The 21,427-nt window shown below is 36.6% G+C and overlaps 2 protein-coding genes across 3 annotated transcripts; one reads left to right on the top strand and one right to left on the bottom strand.

The window, feature by feature from the left end:
- Positions 1-798: 798 nt before the first annotated feature.
- Positions 799-2,619, bottom strand: LOC122136165 (carbohydrate sulfotransferase 2-like). Its single transcript, XM_042717924.1, is given in 2 exon segments — positions 799-1,573; positions 1,575-2,619. Coding segments are annotated over 2 exon segments (1,098 nt in total). The 5' UTR covers positions 2,086-2,619; the 3' UTR covers positions 799-986.
- Positions 2,620-6,670: 4,051 nt separating this feature from the next.
- On the top strand, positions 6,671-20,779 carry LOC109096499 (plastin-1-like). Of its 2 annotated transcripts, none has more exons than XM_042717922.1 (16): positions 6,671-6,817; positions 7,929-8,036; positions 8,270-8,430; positions 8,547-8,676; positions 9,102-9,234; positions 9,359-9,440; positions 11,003-11,168; positions 11,345-11,487; positions 12,398-12,493; positions 13,966-14,158; positions 15,354-15,432; positions 16,307-16,421; positions 16,819-16,952; positions 19,850-19,973; positions 20,067-20,191; positions 20,303-20,779. In XM_042717922.1, exons 2-16 carry the CDS (start codon positions 7,967-7,969, stop codon positions 20,439-20,441), a joined length of 1,890 nt encoding a protein of 629 aa, XP_042573856.1. In that variant the 5' UTR covers positions 6,671-6,817; positions 7,929-7,966; the 3' UTR covers positions 20,442-20,779. The 2 variants fall into 2 exon arrangements, with proteins under 2 accessions (XP_042573856.1, XP_042573857.1); XM_042717923.1 differs by having other exon boundaries at positions 6,706-6,856.
- Positions 20,780-21,427: the final 648 nt, after the last annotated feature.

Below are 21,427 nucleotides of genomic sequence, written 5' to 3'. Positions count from 1 at the left end.
CTAATAATGCTACTGCTGTTTTCTTGATGAAGGATGATGTCATTAAGGAACTGGCTTTTGTTAGTTAAAGTGATATTTCAAAAGAAAACAGGACAGACAGACAGACAGACAGACAGACAGACAGACAGACAGACAGACAGACAGACAGACAGATAGATAGATAGATAGATAGATAGATAGATAGATAGATAGATAGATAGATAGATAGATAGATAGATAGATAGATTCACCCTCATGTCGTTCTAAACCTATATGACTGATTTTCTTCCGTCGAACACAAAAACAGATATTTTAAAGAATGTTTCAGATGTTTTTGTCTATAAAGTGAAAGTAATTATAATTCAAAACAACACGGAACACATTCCTAAAATATATCTTCTGTTATGTTGCTCAGAAGAAATACGTATATGTTTGGTTAAGCTATCCTTTGGATAAAGGCCAGTTTTCATGTTAAATTCACCCACTTAATTGTGATACTGGGATAAAAGAAAACGAACATGATTTCCATCTTTAAAAAATGTTTTAATATTTCATTTCTTAAATTAAGACATTAAAATGTACTGCATAACAAGAATGACCCATTTATGGATATGTTAACCCAGAGAAAAAGTCTACAGGAACTGATTTAAATTAGACACACAGGACAGAGAGACTATTGCTATTTAGATAGATGTCCCTTTAGTTTATACACAGTCCTGAAATCAGGGAATGCCAAATCTAAATGTTTTGATTAAATAAATATCTTGGCATAGCTTTAATGATCAATGACACATCATACACAAAGGTTTTTTTTTTTTCTTCTTATTTGGTCAAATATGTGGTGATGCACAGACAATATTCTGGTTCCAACATACAATAAGTGGCTGTGCACAGTATGATGCAAACAGATACATTCCACTGAGCCATTAAGCATTGAACATACAGAATGAGTATTGGGCTGATATCAGCACATCTGCAAAACATCAAACGTCTTTGGCGGTGGTGGTTCATATTTTGGGCACTGTCAATAATGGTCTGCTCAAATCCTTAGCCTCGCCAGCCGTGCGGGCGCGCAGGTATCCCAGCAGAGACATGGCATGCTGACAGTACTCCTCCACCTGTCTGATCTGCTGGTAGTTCAACACAGTTCTCCAGGCGCTGGCCGCTAGAGTGGCGTTCCTGGAGGACACGATGAAGGGTTTGGTGGAGGCGTTCGGCCCTGTCGTCATATTCATAGCAAAGATCTCAATGTCCTGATTGGCTGAGAGATTCACGAAGCGGTAAACATTCCTTACAGTTTTAATGAGATTCTCCACCAGGTCCTCGTAGCGTACCGTCATGTATTTGCCTTTGAACCAGGTGGGAGGGTGAAGAGCGGTTTTCAGAGTTCTAGACATTTGTTCGCAGATCACCTCCATGGCTCCAATGGAGTGGTAATCGGACCCGTCTTTTTTGTTCATTTTGTGGCTGGGGTCCACGAATGGCACGCGACGAAGCTTGGGGTCTCTGCTGCGTACAACTTGCAAATTCTCCCGTATGAGTCCGTGCCGGGATTTGATCCTGGAGTTGGCCACCGCCCTGGGGTCTCGTCGTCCCCCGGTCACACCTGTAAAGAGAGCTCAGCATGTCCCTAGCCGCTCCTTGGAGGGACACGGCGTCCCCTGGGTACAGCTTCTGCCAAATGTGCCACATGGGCTCATACAAGAAAAACACATCTGGGTTTTGGTTGAAGAGCTCCCCGAAAAAGGACGAGCCGGACCTCCAAGTGGTCAACACGTACACCAGCTGCCTTTTCTTGACCTGCGGGGCTTTGTAAAGGTGACGGATGTCGGATCTGCTTTGGAAGTTCACTCCTTGCATGGGCTGGTTGCACTGCTGTGGCTCTTTGGTCCATTTGTAATTAGCCAGGTTCAGCATGGTCAAAGCAACCAGCAGAAAATAGGCCAGAAACATGATGATCTTCTTCCGCCGTAGCACTTTCATCACAATTCCAGGGTTGGCGATTATTTTGGTGTGGTTTCTCGTGCAAGACTTGTGTTTCCTTCCAAAGCCAGCATTCTTCTCCCATGGTGGTGTAAATTTTAGAGGGTAGGGTTTGTTTTTCATTTATGACACAGGAGAGCCAGTGATGTTACAAATAGAGCTGCGGTGTATCACATGCAGCGATGATGGCACAGAAGAAAGCGTGACATCTGCCCCAAGTCCATGCAATCGATTATCGATTAGGTGATGCGTGGGAGAGGAGGGGATGCCCGACGCTCCAAAACACGAGACGAAACGGAAACGAAAACAAACCGCACCGCAATGCGCAGGCTTTCATTCGGATGCCAGATAGCGGATGCCGCTCGTGTTTAAGGATGGCAAACAAAGCTAAGTCAAGCACATCTCGTTTTGCTTACCGATGGAAAGCGGCGAGGGATTCATCCCGATAGCATTTTGCGTCCAGGGCACGCGCTGCTGTAAAATGGCGATATATGTTCGCGCGCGATCATTTGCGCTCAGAAGAAAGGAAGAGCCGTCCTCAGAAAGTTCATTTTAAATGCACTGAATCAAAAGAAAAGCCATCTCCCGTCAGAGTGGTACCCAGCCTTTGCTCTGTTGTCCGGGCGTGCGCTATAACTAATTGTACTGCTCGCATTACACGGCAGCCAAAGAGAAAAAGTCCCACCTCCTCTAAGCGCTGATTGGTGGAGTGAAGAGCGTCTTGTCTTTTACTAGGACGCTATTGGTTCGTGTCGACATCCGTCAAATCACGGTCACAGCCAGTTAAGCCAACACAGAAACATGATGCACTATATATCATGAAGTAAAACATTTGGAGAGTTCAGTCACTTTATGCATGAGCCACGACTATTATAATTTTAGATTATGAATTATCAAATATGTCTTATTAATAACATTCATATAAAAAAGTTCATATTTATTTTTATAAAACAAAATCACATATTTTCAAAAAACGATACATTATTCACTCTATCACTCTCTCACATGTTTTTGTGAAGGGAGATTAGGTTAATACAGTAGACGCTGCAGCAGTACTGTTAAAGCAAAACATTGCTTCAAACCACTCAAAAAAAAAGTGGCATTGTGTGGAAACACTCTTGCACAGAAGGGCTGAACACTAGGTGATGCAGGCTTGTTTCCCTCTCTTTATTTCTCTGTTATTCTCAGTAACACATCCCTCATGGTGCTGTCCTCACCAGTAGTTGGCCATTCATTCAGCATGATCAGTGTGTGCTCTTTATGCAATTTCCAAATTTCCTCTGTGTATTTTCAGTTATCTAGACCTGCATTAGAAGAAAGCCATGGCACTAATTACAAGAGGACTCCACAGGGTATTTTTCTGGACCAAGAGACCAAATAGCACAATTACACGTGACATCATGGCGGTTTTAAATGTATTTATTTGTTTTATTTATTTTAACAGATTTTTCATGTAATGGTATTTTTTTTCTGCAGTTACTGAACTTTGTGTAGCTCCCAATATAAAAACAAACAAACAACCGTATGTGTTACAGTACAGATGGGTCGGAGACAGAAGATCACAGGTAAGGTGGTATTTATTGACAAACAGAGATGGGATGAGAAACAGTGGTAAATCGGTGATTGCAGAGAGTGAGTAAACTGAATACTGTCCTTGTGATGATGTAGGGTGAAGGTCCTGGCTGAAAACACACACACACTCACGAAAGACACAGGAGGTAACTGGGAATCACTGGAGACAGGTAGGTATAGCAATGGAAGTCCTTGAAGTCGGCAGATAGGTATTCCTAGTTGCGAACGAGACCGGACAGTGACTGTGTGTGTGTGAGTGTCTTTTAAGCTGTTGGTGGATGATGGTGCTGACGAGGGGCAGGTGTGTGTGATCAGTACTCAGGTGAGGGAGTGTGCTGTGGTTGGATGGGGTTGGAGCCTGGCGTGTCTGTGACAGTATGAGGATGTTACTCTGTAAATAATAATAAAATAATTGCATATTAATAATTGCATATTAACAACCATATGAGGATGTTCCTCCGTAAATAATAATACAAATAATTGCATATTAATAATTACATAAGAATAACATATTATTATTGTTGTTGTTATTGTTTTAACCTAGCATCCCATTATTATTATTGTTTTAACCTACTGTACCATCCTATTGTCATTTAACACAAACATAAAAAAAGGTTTATGCAAATAATATAACAGCAGTTAAGATAATAATAATAATAATAATAATAATAATAATAATAATTGTTACTATTATTATTATTATTATTATAAAATAAAAGTACAGAATAAAATGAGACTGTTTTGCAAATGATTGTTGAAACTACTACTAATAATAACAATAATACTTATAACAACAACAACAAATATTTATGTACAGACATTTTTTGTTGTTGTTAATAATAATTATTATTATTGTCACAAGTCGGTCAGGCTCATCACCCACAGCGCACTCCCTCACACGAGCATTAATCACCAGCACCTGTTCACTATCCAATCATTTAATCACCAGCACCTGATCTCATTCACTCACCACCACATAAAAGAACACACCTCAGTCACTTCCTTTGTCTGATCTCGTAACTACACAGCAGAACTTTCCTCTACTATAGTTACCTGCATTGACCCCATTAACTTACCTCCTTATTTACCTCTTCTCCAGCGAGAATCTCCTCCACTCCTAATGACTCCTGTATTCCTCCAGCGAACTTATCCCCCAAGTCTCCATCTCCAGCATCAAAACTGAGGTGTGTGCAACTGTTCAGCAACCTGGTCACCCCCTGCTCTGTAAGAATACTGGTGTTATCCTATCACAAACTATCTCCATATCCCCTCACCGAAGAATCCACTAACCTGCATCTCTCCCACTGTCATTCAAATTATCTGTCTCAATAAACCACTGCATTTAACTAACCTTTGCATCGAGTCTGTTTTGTTACAATTATATGCTTTTTCTTATAACTATAGTGGCTAAACACTCTCAGTTTGTCTCGCCTTAATGAAGCAGCTCTATTAAACACAAATATAAAATGAAACTAGTTTAAGTAGTGGTTGTTTTGTTTCCAGTGGACTCTTAGCTCACTCGCTCATGTTTTATTGGTATCAACAGAGGCATTACTGGTTCTGTAATGGATCAGACATCACCTCCATAACATGCATAACCTCAATGTCCACTGAAGTAACATTTTATTAAACTAGAGGAATTATTGGTGACATCCTTAACCCACAGCCCGCGGCAATGGCCTTGGAAATGTGGTAACGGATCCTCTTTTCAGAGCAATCAGTAATGCAGGTGGCAACCCAAAGGCTGATGAGTCTCTTAAAGGAGGGAGCGCAGTATTGGGTGTCAGTGAAACATTCTTGGGCCCTGAAACTGCTGCTTCTCTATCTGTTCATTCATCCAAAATATTTTTAAAAATACATTTTTTAACTAAGGAGAGTAGAATCTGCATTGCTTCTTTATTATGAACTGTTCAAAGCTCTTTTGGTGGCTATGAACTGTTGCCTGGATCTCTTAAAAAATAAAAAAGAAGAAAAAAAAACAGGAAGCGAGGAGCTTTGTAAGTGGTAAGTTATATAATGTGTTTTTCTTTAAGAGTTTGTTTCACTGACTCAGCTTGCATGTATCACAGTGTATTACAAGTGTATTACAATCCATGATGACTTTTTATTCTCCAGGAAAGGTTCTTTTGGTTGTTGTTTTCTAAAATTGCATTAGTTTTCTCCCTATTTTCTAATGTGCTAATATGTATGATTTATCGTACTGTTTACATCATCTATGTTTATTTATGAAGTCATTAACCGCAATAGTGGGTTTTTTTTTTTTTCAAAGTTCAAAGTGGTCAAAGTCCAATTAATTTATTATTGCAGATTATGAGTTTGACACCACTTTGTTTTCACTTTTAAATTTATGACAATTTTATTTTATTTTATTTTTATATTTTAGATTTTCTTTTTTTTTTTCTTTTTTTTTTTTTGCACTGGTGCAGTATTTTGCAGCCTTTTATCATCTACACTTTAACTATTTGTAGTGTACTTTTGTAATGGTTCAGTCGTGAAATGAGGTTGTACTTTTTACTTTTTTAGTCATGAAATGAGGTTTCTTTACATCCGCACCATGTGCTAGTATTGTATTGTTTAGGGTCATGCTTGAAACGTGAAGATCTGCTGTTAAACATCTGTCAGCTGAAGTTTCTTGTTCGGTCTCCAGTGAGTTCAGCAGCGCTGGAGAGACACTAAAGTGGTAGAATGTTGTTTCCAGCTCATTCTTCTGTTTTATGGGTGATTCCTTCCTTCGATCCATCATCAGGTCATCTGATAATATCTGATTACAAGGCAAGAGGCGAGATGTCTCCTGTACTTTCGTTCTGCTTCTCTATCTAGGCACTCAAGTTATATTACCAATTAAATAGCTCTTTTCCCATAAATCAAGGAAGCCTTCCAGGTTTAAGGGTGTGTGTGTTTGTGTATGAGTATTGCACAGAGAGCGTCAAGCTAGTTTACAAAACCAGTTAAATGTGGAGCCGTTTTGTTAGGTCACAAAATTATTGACAAGTGTCAAGTGAATGAGCCGTGGTATAAAGTATAGCCTTCTCACGTGTCACTGTCACAGCTAGAGTAAGTACAAATATCAAATGTCATGACAACTTCAGCTGACACAGCGTTCGGTTGGGCGTTAAACGTTAACTCCAGATATGTGTTAGTACGAAGCCATCGCCTTTAATAGACATTACGGGCCAAAGGTCTCTTTCCTTACCTAACACATCTTCACGAGCTCCACATACGCTCTGGGACAGGACAGACGACGCTGTCAAAGTCGCGATTGGAATATTAGCATCTTTTCCAGGTTAATCTCAAATTCAGTCTTGAGACGTTTAGGAGAAAGGTATCGTTTCCATAGAATGTAATGGCAGCATCCATGAAGCTTTGATTTAATTCACGGTCTAGTCACATCGAAATATGCTGATTTTGCTGATGTTTTTGTGTTCATTAGCTTCCCTTTTTGCAGTATGCTGTTTATTCACTAATATTTCTGTGATTGATGATTGAAAACTTGTATCTGGGGATCTGACATGAAATACTGCTGGGATGTTGACACGTAGGCTAATGTGTTGTGACTTCATAGCGTTTCGCTAATTCTCTTGTTTTGTGTCTTGCAGCTTGTCTGGGTCTCATATTATTTGTACAGTAGGCTACTTTTAAAATGCATTTATTACACCTTAGCATCATTTAAAACGAACAAGGTAAAGGCAAATGGTGATTAAATATGCTAAAACCTAAACTTTTAAAGCTGATTTAAAAAAAAAAAAAAAGATAATTTACAAATTATACATTATAGGCTATAACATACAAAAATTTAGAGTCAGTAACATTTTTAATTTTCATCTATGAATATTTTAATATGAAGGTTTTATTATTAATACTTAGACTTACTGATTAAAAGTTAAAGTAAAAAAGTTCAATTCAGTTTCAAATAAATTTTGAACTGTATTTAACAAAGAAATATACTAGCTCAGCTGTTTTTAACTGATAATAGTAACAAATGTTTCTTGAGCGGCAAATAAGCATATTAGAATGATTTCTGAAGGATCACGTGACATTGAAGTCTGGAGTAATGGCTGCTGAATATTCAGCTTTGCATCACAGGAATAAATTACATTTTAAAATATATTCAAATAGAAAACAGTTACTTTAAATTATAATAATATTTCACAATATTTCAGTTTTTACTGTATTTTAAATAAAACAAATAAAGTTTTGTGTGCATAAGAAACATGAAAGCATGAAAAAAATCGTACCAAACCCACACTTTTGGATGGTAGCACCTGTCAACTGCTCATTTGTAACTGCGTGTTTTTACCAGTTGTGTCCACCATGGATTTGCTTATCACAGAGATACAGCTGTGGGCAAACAGGTTATATAGCACACAAACTCTCTGTGTGGACTTCTTCGGCAGGTCTTTTGCATGGTGAGAACTGCTGCAGGGAGAACAGCATGGACAGCAAAGTGACACAGATCTCCCGAGAAGATCTGGAGGAGCTGAGAGAGGCTTTCAACAAAATCGGTCAGTTGAATTCTGTCTGAATCTCGCTGTAGTGTTAGTGAACTGTGCATTGGAACGAGTTTGAATCATCTGACTTGGTGCTTGTCAAACATTACCAAAACTGCAATAACTGACTATAAATGTTTGTTTTTATGGCTGAGCATTGTCTCACGCAATTTCCCACATATAATTTAATGCTGAAGTATTATGTCCAACGTTTGCTGTCAACGCAAACTGCCGGTCTTTCATTGCAGATATTGATAACAGTGGCTATGTAAGCGATTTTGAACTTCAAGAGCTCTTTCGAGAGGCCAGCTTTCACATTCCGGGATACAAGGTACGGGAGATTGTGGAGAAGTTCATGGCAGGTGACACCAACAAAGACGAGAAGATCAGTTTTGAAGAGTTTGTTGCGGTAAGCCTGACTATGAGTTTTTGTCTTATCTTAAAATGCTGGTGAGCCGGTCAAAGTGTCTGATCTGCTGATTGTGTCATTCACTTTGAAAGCTGAGATCTCTCTTAATTCTTCAGATATACCAAGAGATGAGAAGCAAAGAGGTGAGAGAAACTTTCCGCAAGTGCATCTCCAGGCGGGATGGGATTCGTTCGTTTGGAGGAACATCAAAGATCTCAAGTGAAGGAACTCAGCATTCTTACTCAGGTGGTGGCGTTTAAATCCTCTAGGAAGTCAATATGAAACAATAATCTGCTTTAGTTATGTATGTTAAGCACATTTAAGCATATTTATGCACAGTTATGCACATTTCTGGTTTTTATGTAGAAACGTTTGTCTTTCATTTTTGCCCACATCCATTCTGCTATTTAATGCCCCACTTTCACCTTCCAATGCATTCCTGCTGGATAAAATCAAGTCTAGCTCTACATATTTTCATATTGAATATCCTGTTTCACTTGGACATGTGTAAAAATAGCCTCTGAGCAGTTTCTGCTATACTTGAGCACTGCTTCAGAGAAAGTCAAAACCCATCTGAACCATTTGTAATGAGATTTGTCAATGAATGACTCCTGACACATGTGGACCAAATGTCATTTTTGCTAATGTTTTGTTTTTGAATCCTTTCTCAGATGAAGAAAAAGTGGCGTTTGTGAACTGGATCAATAAGGCCTTGGCAGATGATCCTGACTGCAAGCATCTGATCCCGATGGACCCGGAGACTGACAGCTTATTCAAATCTGTGAAAGATGGAATATTGCTGTGGTAATATAAGAGGAACTGTGTAATGTTTGTTATGCTGTTAAATGCACAGAGGTATTCATTATTCATCACAGTTACTGATAAATAAGAGTTCATGTTAAACAACATCTTGGCTGTCTCTTTACAGTAAAATGATCAACCTCTCACAGTCAGACACCATTGATGAGCGGGTCATCAACACGAAGAAATGCACTCCATTTACAATGACTGTAAGCACTCTCACATTTGAAACCCAACAAACAGTGACATCAAAAGTAGATCTTTGAAAATCTCACTTAAAGGGGTAGTTCACCCAAAAAAAGACAAATCTGTCATCATTTACTCACTCTCATGTCATTCCAAACCTGTATGAGTTGCTTTCTTATGTTGTAATTCTTATAAGAAAGCAACTCATACAGGTTTGGAATGACATGAGAGTGAGTAAATGATGACAGAATTTTAATTTTTGGGTGAACTATCCCTTTAATAGGTCAATTTCTCACACACACACACACACACACACACATTGGGTTTTCATGCATGTTTTATGAGGACATTCTGTAGATGTAATATTTTTTCTACTGTACAAACTGTACACAATATATTAAGACAATTATATTTATATATGTATATATATGTTACACAATGATATATTAAAACAATTACATATATATATATATATATATTGTTTTAATATATCATTGTGTAAATACAATTTAAATATATATATATTTCTGCAGTATAGTAATATTAATATTTTACATTACAATAATGCGAACTTTTAAGGAAAAATTTCACAACATTAAAAAAAACCTACTTTTGCTACTTTTCTGTACATATTTCTTTTTTTTTTTTCAAAATATTTAAATATATTTAATAAATTTATTATTTTATTTGTGGGTGAAATATAACCTAGACATGTAAAAAACTAGTTTTTTAAGATGACCTCAATGTGCTTTATCTATCCTTTATATTGCTGTGTGCTATTAAATTATCTTTAAGACCAGTTAACCCTAAACATGATAGCTATATAGATATCGCTATATTGCTATAGATATAGCTATATATATTATGCTAACATAAGCATCCACATCACCATGATTATGCAACAATATATGAAACTTTTTAATGCATCATTGTATAAATACAGTGCAAATACATACTTTTTTCTGCATTGCAGGAATAAGAATGATATGGAATATATATATATATATATATATATATATATATATATATATATATATATTATATGTATGTATGTATGTATATGTATGTGTCACAACACTAAAAATATATATTTTTAATAATATATATAATTTTCTTATCCTGTACACACTTTTAAATTAAAAATACTGAAATATATTTCGTTACTTTTTTTAATTATTTTTGGGTGAAATATAACCGTTCTTTATAAGTTTTGTGAGATTCTTCCTAATGCACTTTCTATATCTTTATCATCTTTAAGACCCATTCACACTGAAAATGACAGCTATATAGATAACACTATCTACATATAGCATCCATAACATCACACTATAATGTTCTGTTTATTATAAGCGTGTGCTGCAGTTTAGTCATCTGTCTTTTAATGTTCTAGCTTTTTAAGGTCAGGTGGATTCTGATTGGCTGTCAGTGTTAATTAGTTGTAAAAATGTTCTGAAAGTGTCTCTGTTTATTAGAATTAGAACAGAATTAGAACGATTATTAACAATACTTATAGTGTGAATGGGCCTTCAGAATCTTTCGGATAAAAGATGTGTGCATTATATTTTGACAACAAATTTTTCTACAGGAGAATTTGGTGTTGGCTCTCAACTCTGCGTCAGCTATTGGCTGCACGGTGGTCAACATCGATGCTCAGGACATGAAAGCAGGAACCCCTCACCTCGTGCTTGGCCTCCTCTGGCAAATCATAAAGATCGGCCTCTTCGCTGACATTGAGATCTCACGCAATGAAGGTCATTACTCTGCTGCAATAGTCTAAATTGAGTTTTTTATAATCATAGTGCTCTCCAGTGGGGTGCTGATTGCTGCCATAAATAAATAAAAGCATGCATGTACTGTACGTGAGTGACTGATTTACATCTCTTAAGAGGTTTGAGTAACACGTGTCTGTGTATTTATGCCTCTGTAGCTCTAATTGCTTTGCTGGATGAGTCAGAGGATCTGGAACACCTGATGTCAATGTCCCCCGAGGACCTTTTGCTGCGATGGGTCAACTATCACCTCAAAGCTGCTGGCTGGGAACCAATCAGAAACTTCAGTGACGATATTAAGGTAGTTTATAAGCTTCATCACAGTCATCATTATCAGTTGCTACTGTATATTGACATCACACCATTATATATATATATATATATAAGTTTGGGGTCAGCAAGAATTTTTTTAAATAAATGTATACTTTCAACAAAGATGCATGAAATGGATTGAAAGTTAAATTAATAAAGTTCTTTACTCTTCGTCTACTTTCTATTTGTCAATAAATCCTCAAAAATATGGAGCAGCACAACTGTTTTCAGTATTGATAATAATAAGAAATGTTTCCTGAGCAGCAAATCAGCATATTAGAATGATTTCTGAAGGATCATGTGTCACTGAAGACTGGAGTAATGATGCTGAAAATTCAGCTTTGCATCACAGCAATCAATTACATTTTCAAATATCTAAAAGTGGAAAACAGATATTTAAAATTATAATGATATTTCACAATATTATGTTTTTTTTTTTTACTGTATTTTTGCTCAAATAAATGCAGCCTTGGTGAGCATAACAAATTAAAAATAGCATAGGTAAAGGTAATATATTTTCACAATTTAAAACATATTTAGTGCAAACCTTCAGATGCAAAAATATATTACAAAAAGCACTTCAGGGGTTAAGAAAAAACATTTAGTGTAAATGCAAAATGTATTTATTTATTTTTTATTATGGACAACATAATTATAGTAAGATTTAAGAAATATATATGTACATACATGTTAATATATTTATTTTAAATATATATTTAAAGTATATACCATATGGGTTACATGCTGAGTAAATTAATCACAGGCCTAGATATGAAAGCCTATGGGCAGTATAAAAGCCCAGCCTTTGATCTGGTTTGACATCAAATCCTTTGAGGTTTCATCTGCATGTCAGTTAAGATTGACTTATGTAACTAAACAGAGCCTTTTTCTGCTCCCAGGACTCCAGGGCATATTTCCACCTGCTTAATCAGATCTCGCCTAAAGGAGACGTGGATGACGAGATGAGGATTGACATTGACATGTCTGGTTTCAATGTAAGTCATTCTGAATGTTTGGTCGGCAGCCTTTGCCTTTTTACTGAGGAAGTCAACATGCTGATTTGTTCCCCTGTCAGCGTTTGCTCCAGCACTTAATGACATGATGCACTGCAGATAAGAAATAGGCTGACTTTTTGACACCCAACACTGATTGCTACCCAAACAAAGCCAAGGGAAATATGAGAACAAAAAACAACAAGACAAGGACCTAAAAAAAGGAAAGCGGTTGAGTGTTGGGTTTGTTTTTGTAAATCAGAATTGGGCATGTTTATTTGTCACTAGATTAAACATATTTGTGGTGGAAAAATTCACTATTAATATTGCACTATTACTATTTTTCAAATTTTGATTTTGACACCCCAAAATACAACAAAGACCTTGTCCGGGTTGCACATCTCACCACATTATCAAGTTAGTGACTCTCAGCTAATCTACGTCTACCTAAAGGAATATGACTACTTCCTTATATAAGGTCCAATCAGTATTATTCAGCAGCTTCACTTTGCTCAGGAGCCAGTTACCCTTCTCCATCCCCAGCTCCTCCTCTCAATAAGCACGCACTGCAGTTTTGTTGTCTGTCGTTTTAACTTATTGAGATCTTTATGGTCAGGCGAATTCTGGGTAGAATATAACTATTTGTGGGGCAAAATTCAAAATTCACTGTGTCCTTGTTACAGTGTAATCATATATTTAAGTAATATTAATTAACTACATGTTCTTAGTATATGGTTAGGGTTATGATTAGGTTTAGGGATTAGGGTTACTTGCATGTAATTATGCATAATTATTTGTTATTATAATAGTAAGTACATGTAGCATGTGTAGGACACTTTAAAATAAAGTGTTACCCTATATTTCGAAACCCCTTAAGCCTATGAATGATATGCCAAAATACCATGAAGAACATATTATCACAATTTTCTCATTACTATTGACACCCCAACTGACTTATTGAATTTTACTCTAAAACTGGTGAAAGTATAATTTTTTTAATAATTTAATGGCCTAAGAATCACCTAGAGTACCCTTAAAGCACTTAAGTGCCACAACAGGTTTTGTATAAGCAAGAACCACTTAAATTTTATTCAAAAAATGTAAACTGTCTTATGTCGGCTCCGATAGCCTTGTGTTATAGTTATAGTTATAGTGAACTATAGTGCAACTATGTGATTAAAAAAACTGATTCAAAAATTAATAAAAACTATACTAGTAACTCAATTTTGTGCAAAGCAATGTTTATACTGAACGGAAAAAATCACGCAAACACAGTCTATTTTTCATGCCAAAGAAAGTGACTGAATGTGGGTGTGAAGTGTATTGTTTGTAATGTTACACCCTCATATTGTCCTATTATTATGCTACAGAACATCCATTAATCATGTAGCAGCAGATGTCTTTTAGATAATCACCTGCTTTAGAGCAATGCTTCAGATCTCTAGTTCTTTTGGTTTAATAACTGTCTGTTTTAGGAGCGTGATGATGAAAGGCGAGCAGAGCTGATGCTGAAGCAGGCAGAACGTCTGGACTGCAGACAGTTTGTCACTCCCAATGATGTGGTGGCAGGAAACCATAAGCTCAACATGGCCTTTGTAGCCAATCTTTTCAACATGTACCCGGCCTTGAACCGACCCGCCAGTAATGGCATTGATTATACAATCGAGGGTGAGTTGCATTATTTTTTATAAGTGAATGTGCCAAACATGGGGTGCAAGAAAGGTGTTCTGTATGCAGCCTGGGGCTCTCTAGTGTTTCAGAGAGCTTGTTGACTGCCTGTGATGAATGATGCTGCGTTATCTTTGCTCTACATCTGAGCTCACATCCTGTCTGAATTACCACGCAGATATTTCCTATGATCAAAACAAGAAACATACTCAAACAACTACATCCATGAAAGCACTAATGATACATTCATAACGACATACAAGTTTAAAAAGAAGTCCATCATATTTTAATTTTTATTTTGCAATTCATCCGCCTGTCATAATGGCTGTATTATCTTCACCACCAGCATATATTTCTTCTTTTCTTCTTCTTCTTCTCCTTCTTAGTGTTCTGAGTGAGCAGCAGGGGGCGTGCTGTGGCTGTACTACACATGTGTGTTAGAGGGTCACACGTGACATCAGTAATTGGGGGTGATTGGGTTCATCTCACTGTCTGTTTATCTCTCTTCTGTCCTCCTGATCTGATTGTTCCTTTTTTTTTCTTCATTAAGTCTCCTTAAATACAGTAGTCAATGCCATCAAGCCTACACATAAGTAGATTTGCCAGAACCTGCTTAACTGCCTTTTTTCTTCCATTTACATTGCAAAGAGAGATAAATTATTATTTTACTGTTGACCTTGGCTCCATTCATAAAACTATTTATTCAGTCCGCAGCCTGGTTTTATTGTTAATTATGACAAAGGTCTATTGTGCAAACTAAGAAAACATTTAACTCATAATTATTCAACAGACTATCATCATGTAATTATTCACATTTAAAGTGCTTTATTAAAAACGTATCTACCAAGAGTGTATCATGGGAAACAGGATTTTCGCTGTAGCTTTTTTAGATTTAGCTTCATCCCTAGTTCACTTTTATGGTTATGGACACCACAATCATTAGCATATGACCCACATTTATATATCAATGTTAGTTTGTCAGTCTGTATATAGAAATCATAAAGGTACCGCAGCAAAAATAGCCAATTTAATTTTATGAGAGGGTGGACAGTTTGTACTTATTATATGAGTTTGGTATAAACGTGGACATCCAATTAAAATAGTCAACATATAAAAACATAAAAAGTGCATAATAATCTTCTAAATGAATACACAGTGTAACAGATGTAACACAGTGTTATGTCGTTGACTACAGGGGAAACACGAGAGACCAGGACATTCAGAAACTGGATGAATTCTCTGGGAGTGTCTCCACATGTCAATCACCTGTACAGGTAACACAGCCATCTGTTTCAGCTTACAGTAATGCCATAGTTTTCTACAGTGACAACTGAAACATAAGAAATAATCTTGGCCCTGGAATGAAAAGCTAAAAACAATATAAACCAATAGGGGAAAAAAAATAATAATAATCACAACATATAAGACTTTTATTTTATTTTATTCATAACTAAATGATGGATTTGCAGGGAGGTTGTGAGATGGTACAATATGGTGTTATGTACAAAATATTGTCTTTACAGTTAATATTAGTAGTTCTTTCTAAGGCAAGCATCACTATTGCTAATGCTTAAACTTCCCAAAGTATTCAATTTGGGCATATTCTGTAACTTGTGCATACATTTAGATTTATATTACTTTATTTAGCTAACCTTTCTTTTCTTTCTTTCTTTGGTAGTACATTCATTTTATTTCCGTTAACTCTAAAGTAAAATCAAATGCAAGTGTACCATTCCAAATTCCAGTTAAATATGGAAAATTCCTTCAAATTACCACATTACATTGCACCCTACTTTTATTTGATTTTAGCAGTGTAGTAGTAGATTAAACAGGGTTTAAGATTTTTTTGGGATGTAACCATATAACAATATTGTAATGTATCATTTGTGAATAAAATCGCAGATCATACTGTTTATCACAATAGCGGTGGACTATCACTTACTTTTTCAAACTATTAAGTGATGATACATACAGTTTTCATATGGTGAATGATATTGCAGGCAGATATAATGTGGTGTTATGAAGAAACGTCCTGACAAATCAGTGGTGGTATGCACCTTTAAACACAACTCATATTGATTCATTGTCTTTACTTGAGCACGTTATAATCAAAAGAGTGAAGTTCATCATTACCATCTTCTTCTCCAGTGATCTGCACGATGGTCTCATCATTCTTCAGCTGTATGAGAGAATCCAGGTTCCTGTTAACTGGACTAGAGTCAATAAACCTCCCTATCCAATACTGGGATCCAACATGAAGAAGGTTTGTATTGAAGTTTTATATTTGAGTTAAAAAAGTACAAGAAGCTACTGAATGAGTTAAACAACTGGCTCACATTTCAGTCAGATATATATATATATATATATATATATATATATATATATATATATATATATATATATATTACATCACATTAATAATGGGTCAAAATATGTTGGTTTCTGACAGCAAATTAAATACGGCTGTATTGCAGCATGTTGAATTTGTGTCCCTGCTGAAATGATTTCCACAGCTGCCTCAGGGTACCGGCTAGCTGCGTTCAGAATTTAAAATGCATGCTTTATTCATCAAAAATGCTATTTATGTGTGGAGACCTGCATTTGTTAGGGTTGAATTATACATGTCATGTTAATTTGGTTGACATATGTTTGTTTTGTAGCTTGAGAACTGTAATTATGCGGTCGCACTGGGCAAAAAGGAAGCAAAGTTTTCCTTAGTAGGAATCGGTGGTGAGAATATCAATGAAGGAAGCTCCATGCACACCCTTGCATTGGTCTGGCAGCTAATGAGAAGGTACTTTATTTTTACAGTATAAGTTTCAACACAGTGGCAATTTGTAACTATTTTACATTTTGCCGAATTTGTGGAAAATTCATATGAATTTATATTAAAGGTGCTGTATGTAGGATTGACACTGAGTGGTTGAACTAGGTATTGCAGTCCAAATTCAAAATATTGGAGAGGGTTTTTTTCACCAGGCCCCTCCTCCTCAGACTTGACGACGCAGGTTGCCAGATCGACGACAAAAACATGAACGAGCTCACTTGACGATGAATGAAATGAAATACGCTGTGTTTTCTGCCAACTGGCAACCCAGGATGCCGAAATATAATTGGCTAAACTGCCAGTGGGCGGGTTTCACAAACCAAAACAAAGACTGACATCCCGGCCCGGAACGTACATTTTCAAAGGAGAATAACTGAATGTAGCTTTGTTTTTCAGATAAACAAGTATGTTAACTTAGCATGTTTCTTAAATATCTGCAAACATATTATGGTATTTTTATTCTTTAGTAGAGTCAAAATCTTACATACAGCACCTTTAATCTAATAAATTTTTTTCTACCTGCTTACATGCCACTGAGTGTTTCTTTTATGGGTGGACCTTTATTTTTATTTTTATTGTATACAGGTACATCTCAATAAGTTAGAATGTCGTGGAAAAGTTCATTTATTTCACTAATTCAACTCAAATTGTGAAACTTGTGTATTAAATAAATTCAATGCACACAGACTGAAGTAGTTTTAGGTTTTGGTTCTTTTAATTGTGATGATTTTGGCTCATATTTAACAAAAACCCACCATCTCAACAAAAAAAAAAAATACAAACCTACCAACCAACCAAAAAAAAAAAAAAAAAACAAAAAAGGTTTCCTGAGCCTTCAAAATGGTCTCTCAGTTTGGTTCACTAGGCTACACAATCATGGGGAAGACTGCTGAACTGACAGTTGTCCAGAAGACAATCATTTACACCCTTCACAAGGAGGGTAAGCCACAAACATTCATTGCCAAAGAAGCTGGCTATTCACAGAGTGCTATATCCAAGCATGTTAACAGAAAGTTGAGTGGAAGGAAAAAGTGTGGAAGAAAAAGATGCAGAACTAACCAAGAGAACCGCAACCTTATGAGGATTGTCAAGCAAAATCGGTTCAAGAATTTGAGTGAACTTCACAAGGAATGGACTGAGGCTGGGGTCAAGGCATCAAGAGCCACCACACACAGACGTGTCAAGGAATTTGGCTACAGTTGTCGTATTCCTCTTGTTAAGCCACTCCTGCACCACAGACAACGTCAGAGGCGTCATACCTGGGTTAAGGAGAAGAACTGGACTGTTGCCCAGTGGTCCAGAGTCCTCTTTTCAGATGAGAGCAAGTTTTGTATTTCATTTGGAAACCAAGGTCCTAGAGTCTGGAGGAAGGGTGGAGAAGCTCATAGCCCAAGTTGCTTGAAGTCCAGTGTTAAGTTTCCACAGTCTGTGATGATTTGGGGTGTAAAGTCATCTGCTGGTGTTGGTCCATTGTGTTTTTTAAAAAACCAAAGTCACTGCACCTGTTTACCAAGACATTTTGCAGCACTTCATGCTTCCTTCTGCTGATCAGCTTTTTGAAGATGCTGATTTCATTTTCCAGCAGAATTTGGCACCTGCCCACACTGCCAAAAGCACCAAAAGTTGGTTAAATGACCACAGTGTTGGTGTGCTTGACTGGCCAGCGAACTCACCAGACCTGAACCTCAGAGAGAATCTATGAGGTATTGTAAAGAGGAAAATGAGAAACAAGAGACCAAAAAATGCAGATGAGCTGAAGGCCACTGTCAAAGAAACCTGGGCTTCCATACCACCTCAGCAGTGCCACAGACTGATCACCTCTGTGCCACACTGAATTGAGGCAGTAACTAAAGCAAAAGGAGCCCCTACCAAGTATTGAGTGTACAGTAAATGAACATACTTTCCAGAAGGCCAACAATTCATTAAAATTGTTTTTATTATTGGTCTTATGAAGTATTCTAATTTGTTGAGATAGTGAATTGGTGGGTTTTTGTTAAATGCGAGCCAAAATCATCACAATTAAAAGAACCAAAGACTTAAACTACTTCATTCTGTGTGCATTGAATTTATTTAAAGTGACATGACGTGTGACGTGACATACATCCAAGTATGGTGACCCATACTCAGAATTCGTGCTCTGCATTTAACCCATCCAAAGTGCACAAACACAGCAGTGAACACACACACACCGTGAACACACACCCGGAGCAGTGGGCAGCCATTTACCACTAGGCCACGACTTAATACGTAATACACGAGTTTCACACACAAGTTTTTTTTTGAGTTGAATTACTGAAATAAATTAACTTTTCCACGACATTCTAATTTATTGAGATGCACCTGTATATATGTGTGTGTGTGTGTGTGTGTGTATATATATATATATATATATATATGCCATATATATATTAGTGCTGTCAAACAATTAATCGCGATTAATCGCATCCAAAATAAACATTTTTTCCATATGTATGTGTACTGTGTATATTTATTATACATTTATTATATTACACACATACAGTATATATTTTGGAAATATTTACATGTATATACATATATATGCACTACAACATTTATTTGAAATGGCAAACTTGTTTATATTATATATTGTGTGTTTACAATATATATAATAACATTTTTGTACAAAATTTATTTGAAATTGCAAACTTGTTAAATAATTAGGATTAGACTGAAATAATTATTTAGAATTTATATATATATATATATATATATATATATATATATATAATAAACTATATATATACGCCATATGGGGATGGTCATGTTATGGTCACATCTATTTTTGTTGAATATTCATGACATTAATTATTTTGTCAGTTCATTACAATGAATAACTCCTGCAGGTACACACTGAAGGTTCTGTCTGACATCGGTGATGGGGAAAAAGTCAGTGACCAAGTTATTATCGACTGGGTGAACAACACCTTGAAACAAGGCCAGAAAGACTCCTATATTAACAGCTTCAAGGTGAATCCCATTCACTATCAATGAATTCAATAACAAACATGCCTTAGTTAAAATGTTTTTCACTTAAACCTTCTATGTAATCTATCATTCCAGGATAAATCAATCAGCACCAGCCTGCCAGTGATTGATCTGATCGACACCATCGTGCCCAAAGCCATCAAATACGAGATGGTGAAGACCGGAGAGCTGACGCCAGAGGACAGGCTAAACAATGCAAAGTAAGTTCTCCCCACAGCTCCTCATAAATTACCCTGATACACATCTGACGCCAAATTGCTTGTTGTCTCGCCACCAGCAACCTTATCCGTATCTCTGCTTCCCACTCGCAGATATGCAATCTCAGTGGCGCGAAAAATCGGAGTCAGGGTGTACGCCCTGCCCGATGACCTTGTGGAGGTCAACCCCAAGATGGTGATGACTGTGTTTGCGTGCCTTATGGGAAGAGGCTTGAAGAAAGCGGATGGCTGACCTTTCTTGAAGGACACTGTTTTCTTCTCCTGACTTCCTTTCTGCCTCATTCACCAATAATTTCATGCCTTTGTTTTTTGAAATATTTCTTTATGAATATTTCATCTTTGATTAATTGACCTCCTATTAATTACATTTCACTAATTGTTTCATTTCTCCTAGCTAATATGCTACATGTAGATTATTCGAAGATGATGTCATTTTCTTAAATGAACAGTTCATCCAAAAATGAAAATGATCTGAAAATGTACTTACCATCAGGCCATCCAAGATGTTGATGAGTTTGTTTCTTCGTCAGAACAGATTTGGAGAAATGTAGCATTACTTGCTCACCAATGGATCCTCTGCTGTGAAAGGGTGCCGTCAGAATGAGAGTCCAAACAGCTGATATAAAACACTGCAACAATCTACAAGCAATCATTCAAGCGAAAAGCTGGATGCCTGTAGGAAACAAATCCATTATTAAGATGTTTTTATCTTTAATCCATCACTTCTGGCCAGAATACGTGTCTGTAATCCATAGTAACGCTGTGAAAAAGTCCATCTCCTGTTGTCCTCTCATCAAAATCTGCTGACATATTTGTTTAGAACTGTTTTGGACTGCTTGTAAATAGATATGTGCATATGTCTCTCCTGATTCAGATAAGATTACTTTTAATATTAGAGATTTAGGACTCATGTTTTCAGTTTAAAAGTTTCAAGTCTTGATGGATTTGTTTGTGGATTACTTACTTGTGGATTATTGTGATGTTTTATCAGCTGTTTGGACTCTCATTCTGACGGCACCCATTCACTTTAGAGGATCCATGGGTGAGCAAGTGATGTAATGCTACATTTCTCCAAATCTGTTCGAAATATTGAAACAAACTCATCTACATCTTGGAAGGCCTGAGGGAGATGGAATCTCAATGAAATTTTGATTTCTGTGTGAACTATTCCTTAATAATTGTGAATAACTGTTTTGATTTATTCAGTGACTCATTAAA

Source organism: Cyprinus carpio, chromosome B2 (genome assembly GCF_018340385.1).
Source record: "Cyprinus carpio isolate SPL01 chromosome B2, ASM1834038v1, whole genome shotgun sequence".
Taxonomy (NCBI): domain Eukaryota; kingdom Metazoa; phylum Chordata; class Actinopteri; order Cypriniformes; family Cyprinidae; genus Cyprinus; species Cyprinus carpio.
The sequence above is the reverse complement of the archived record's forward strand: the minus strand, read 5'-3'. Positions and strand labels throughout refer to the sequence as shown.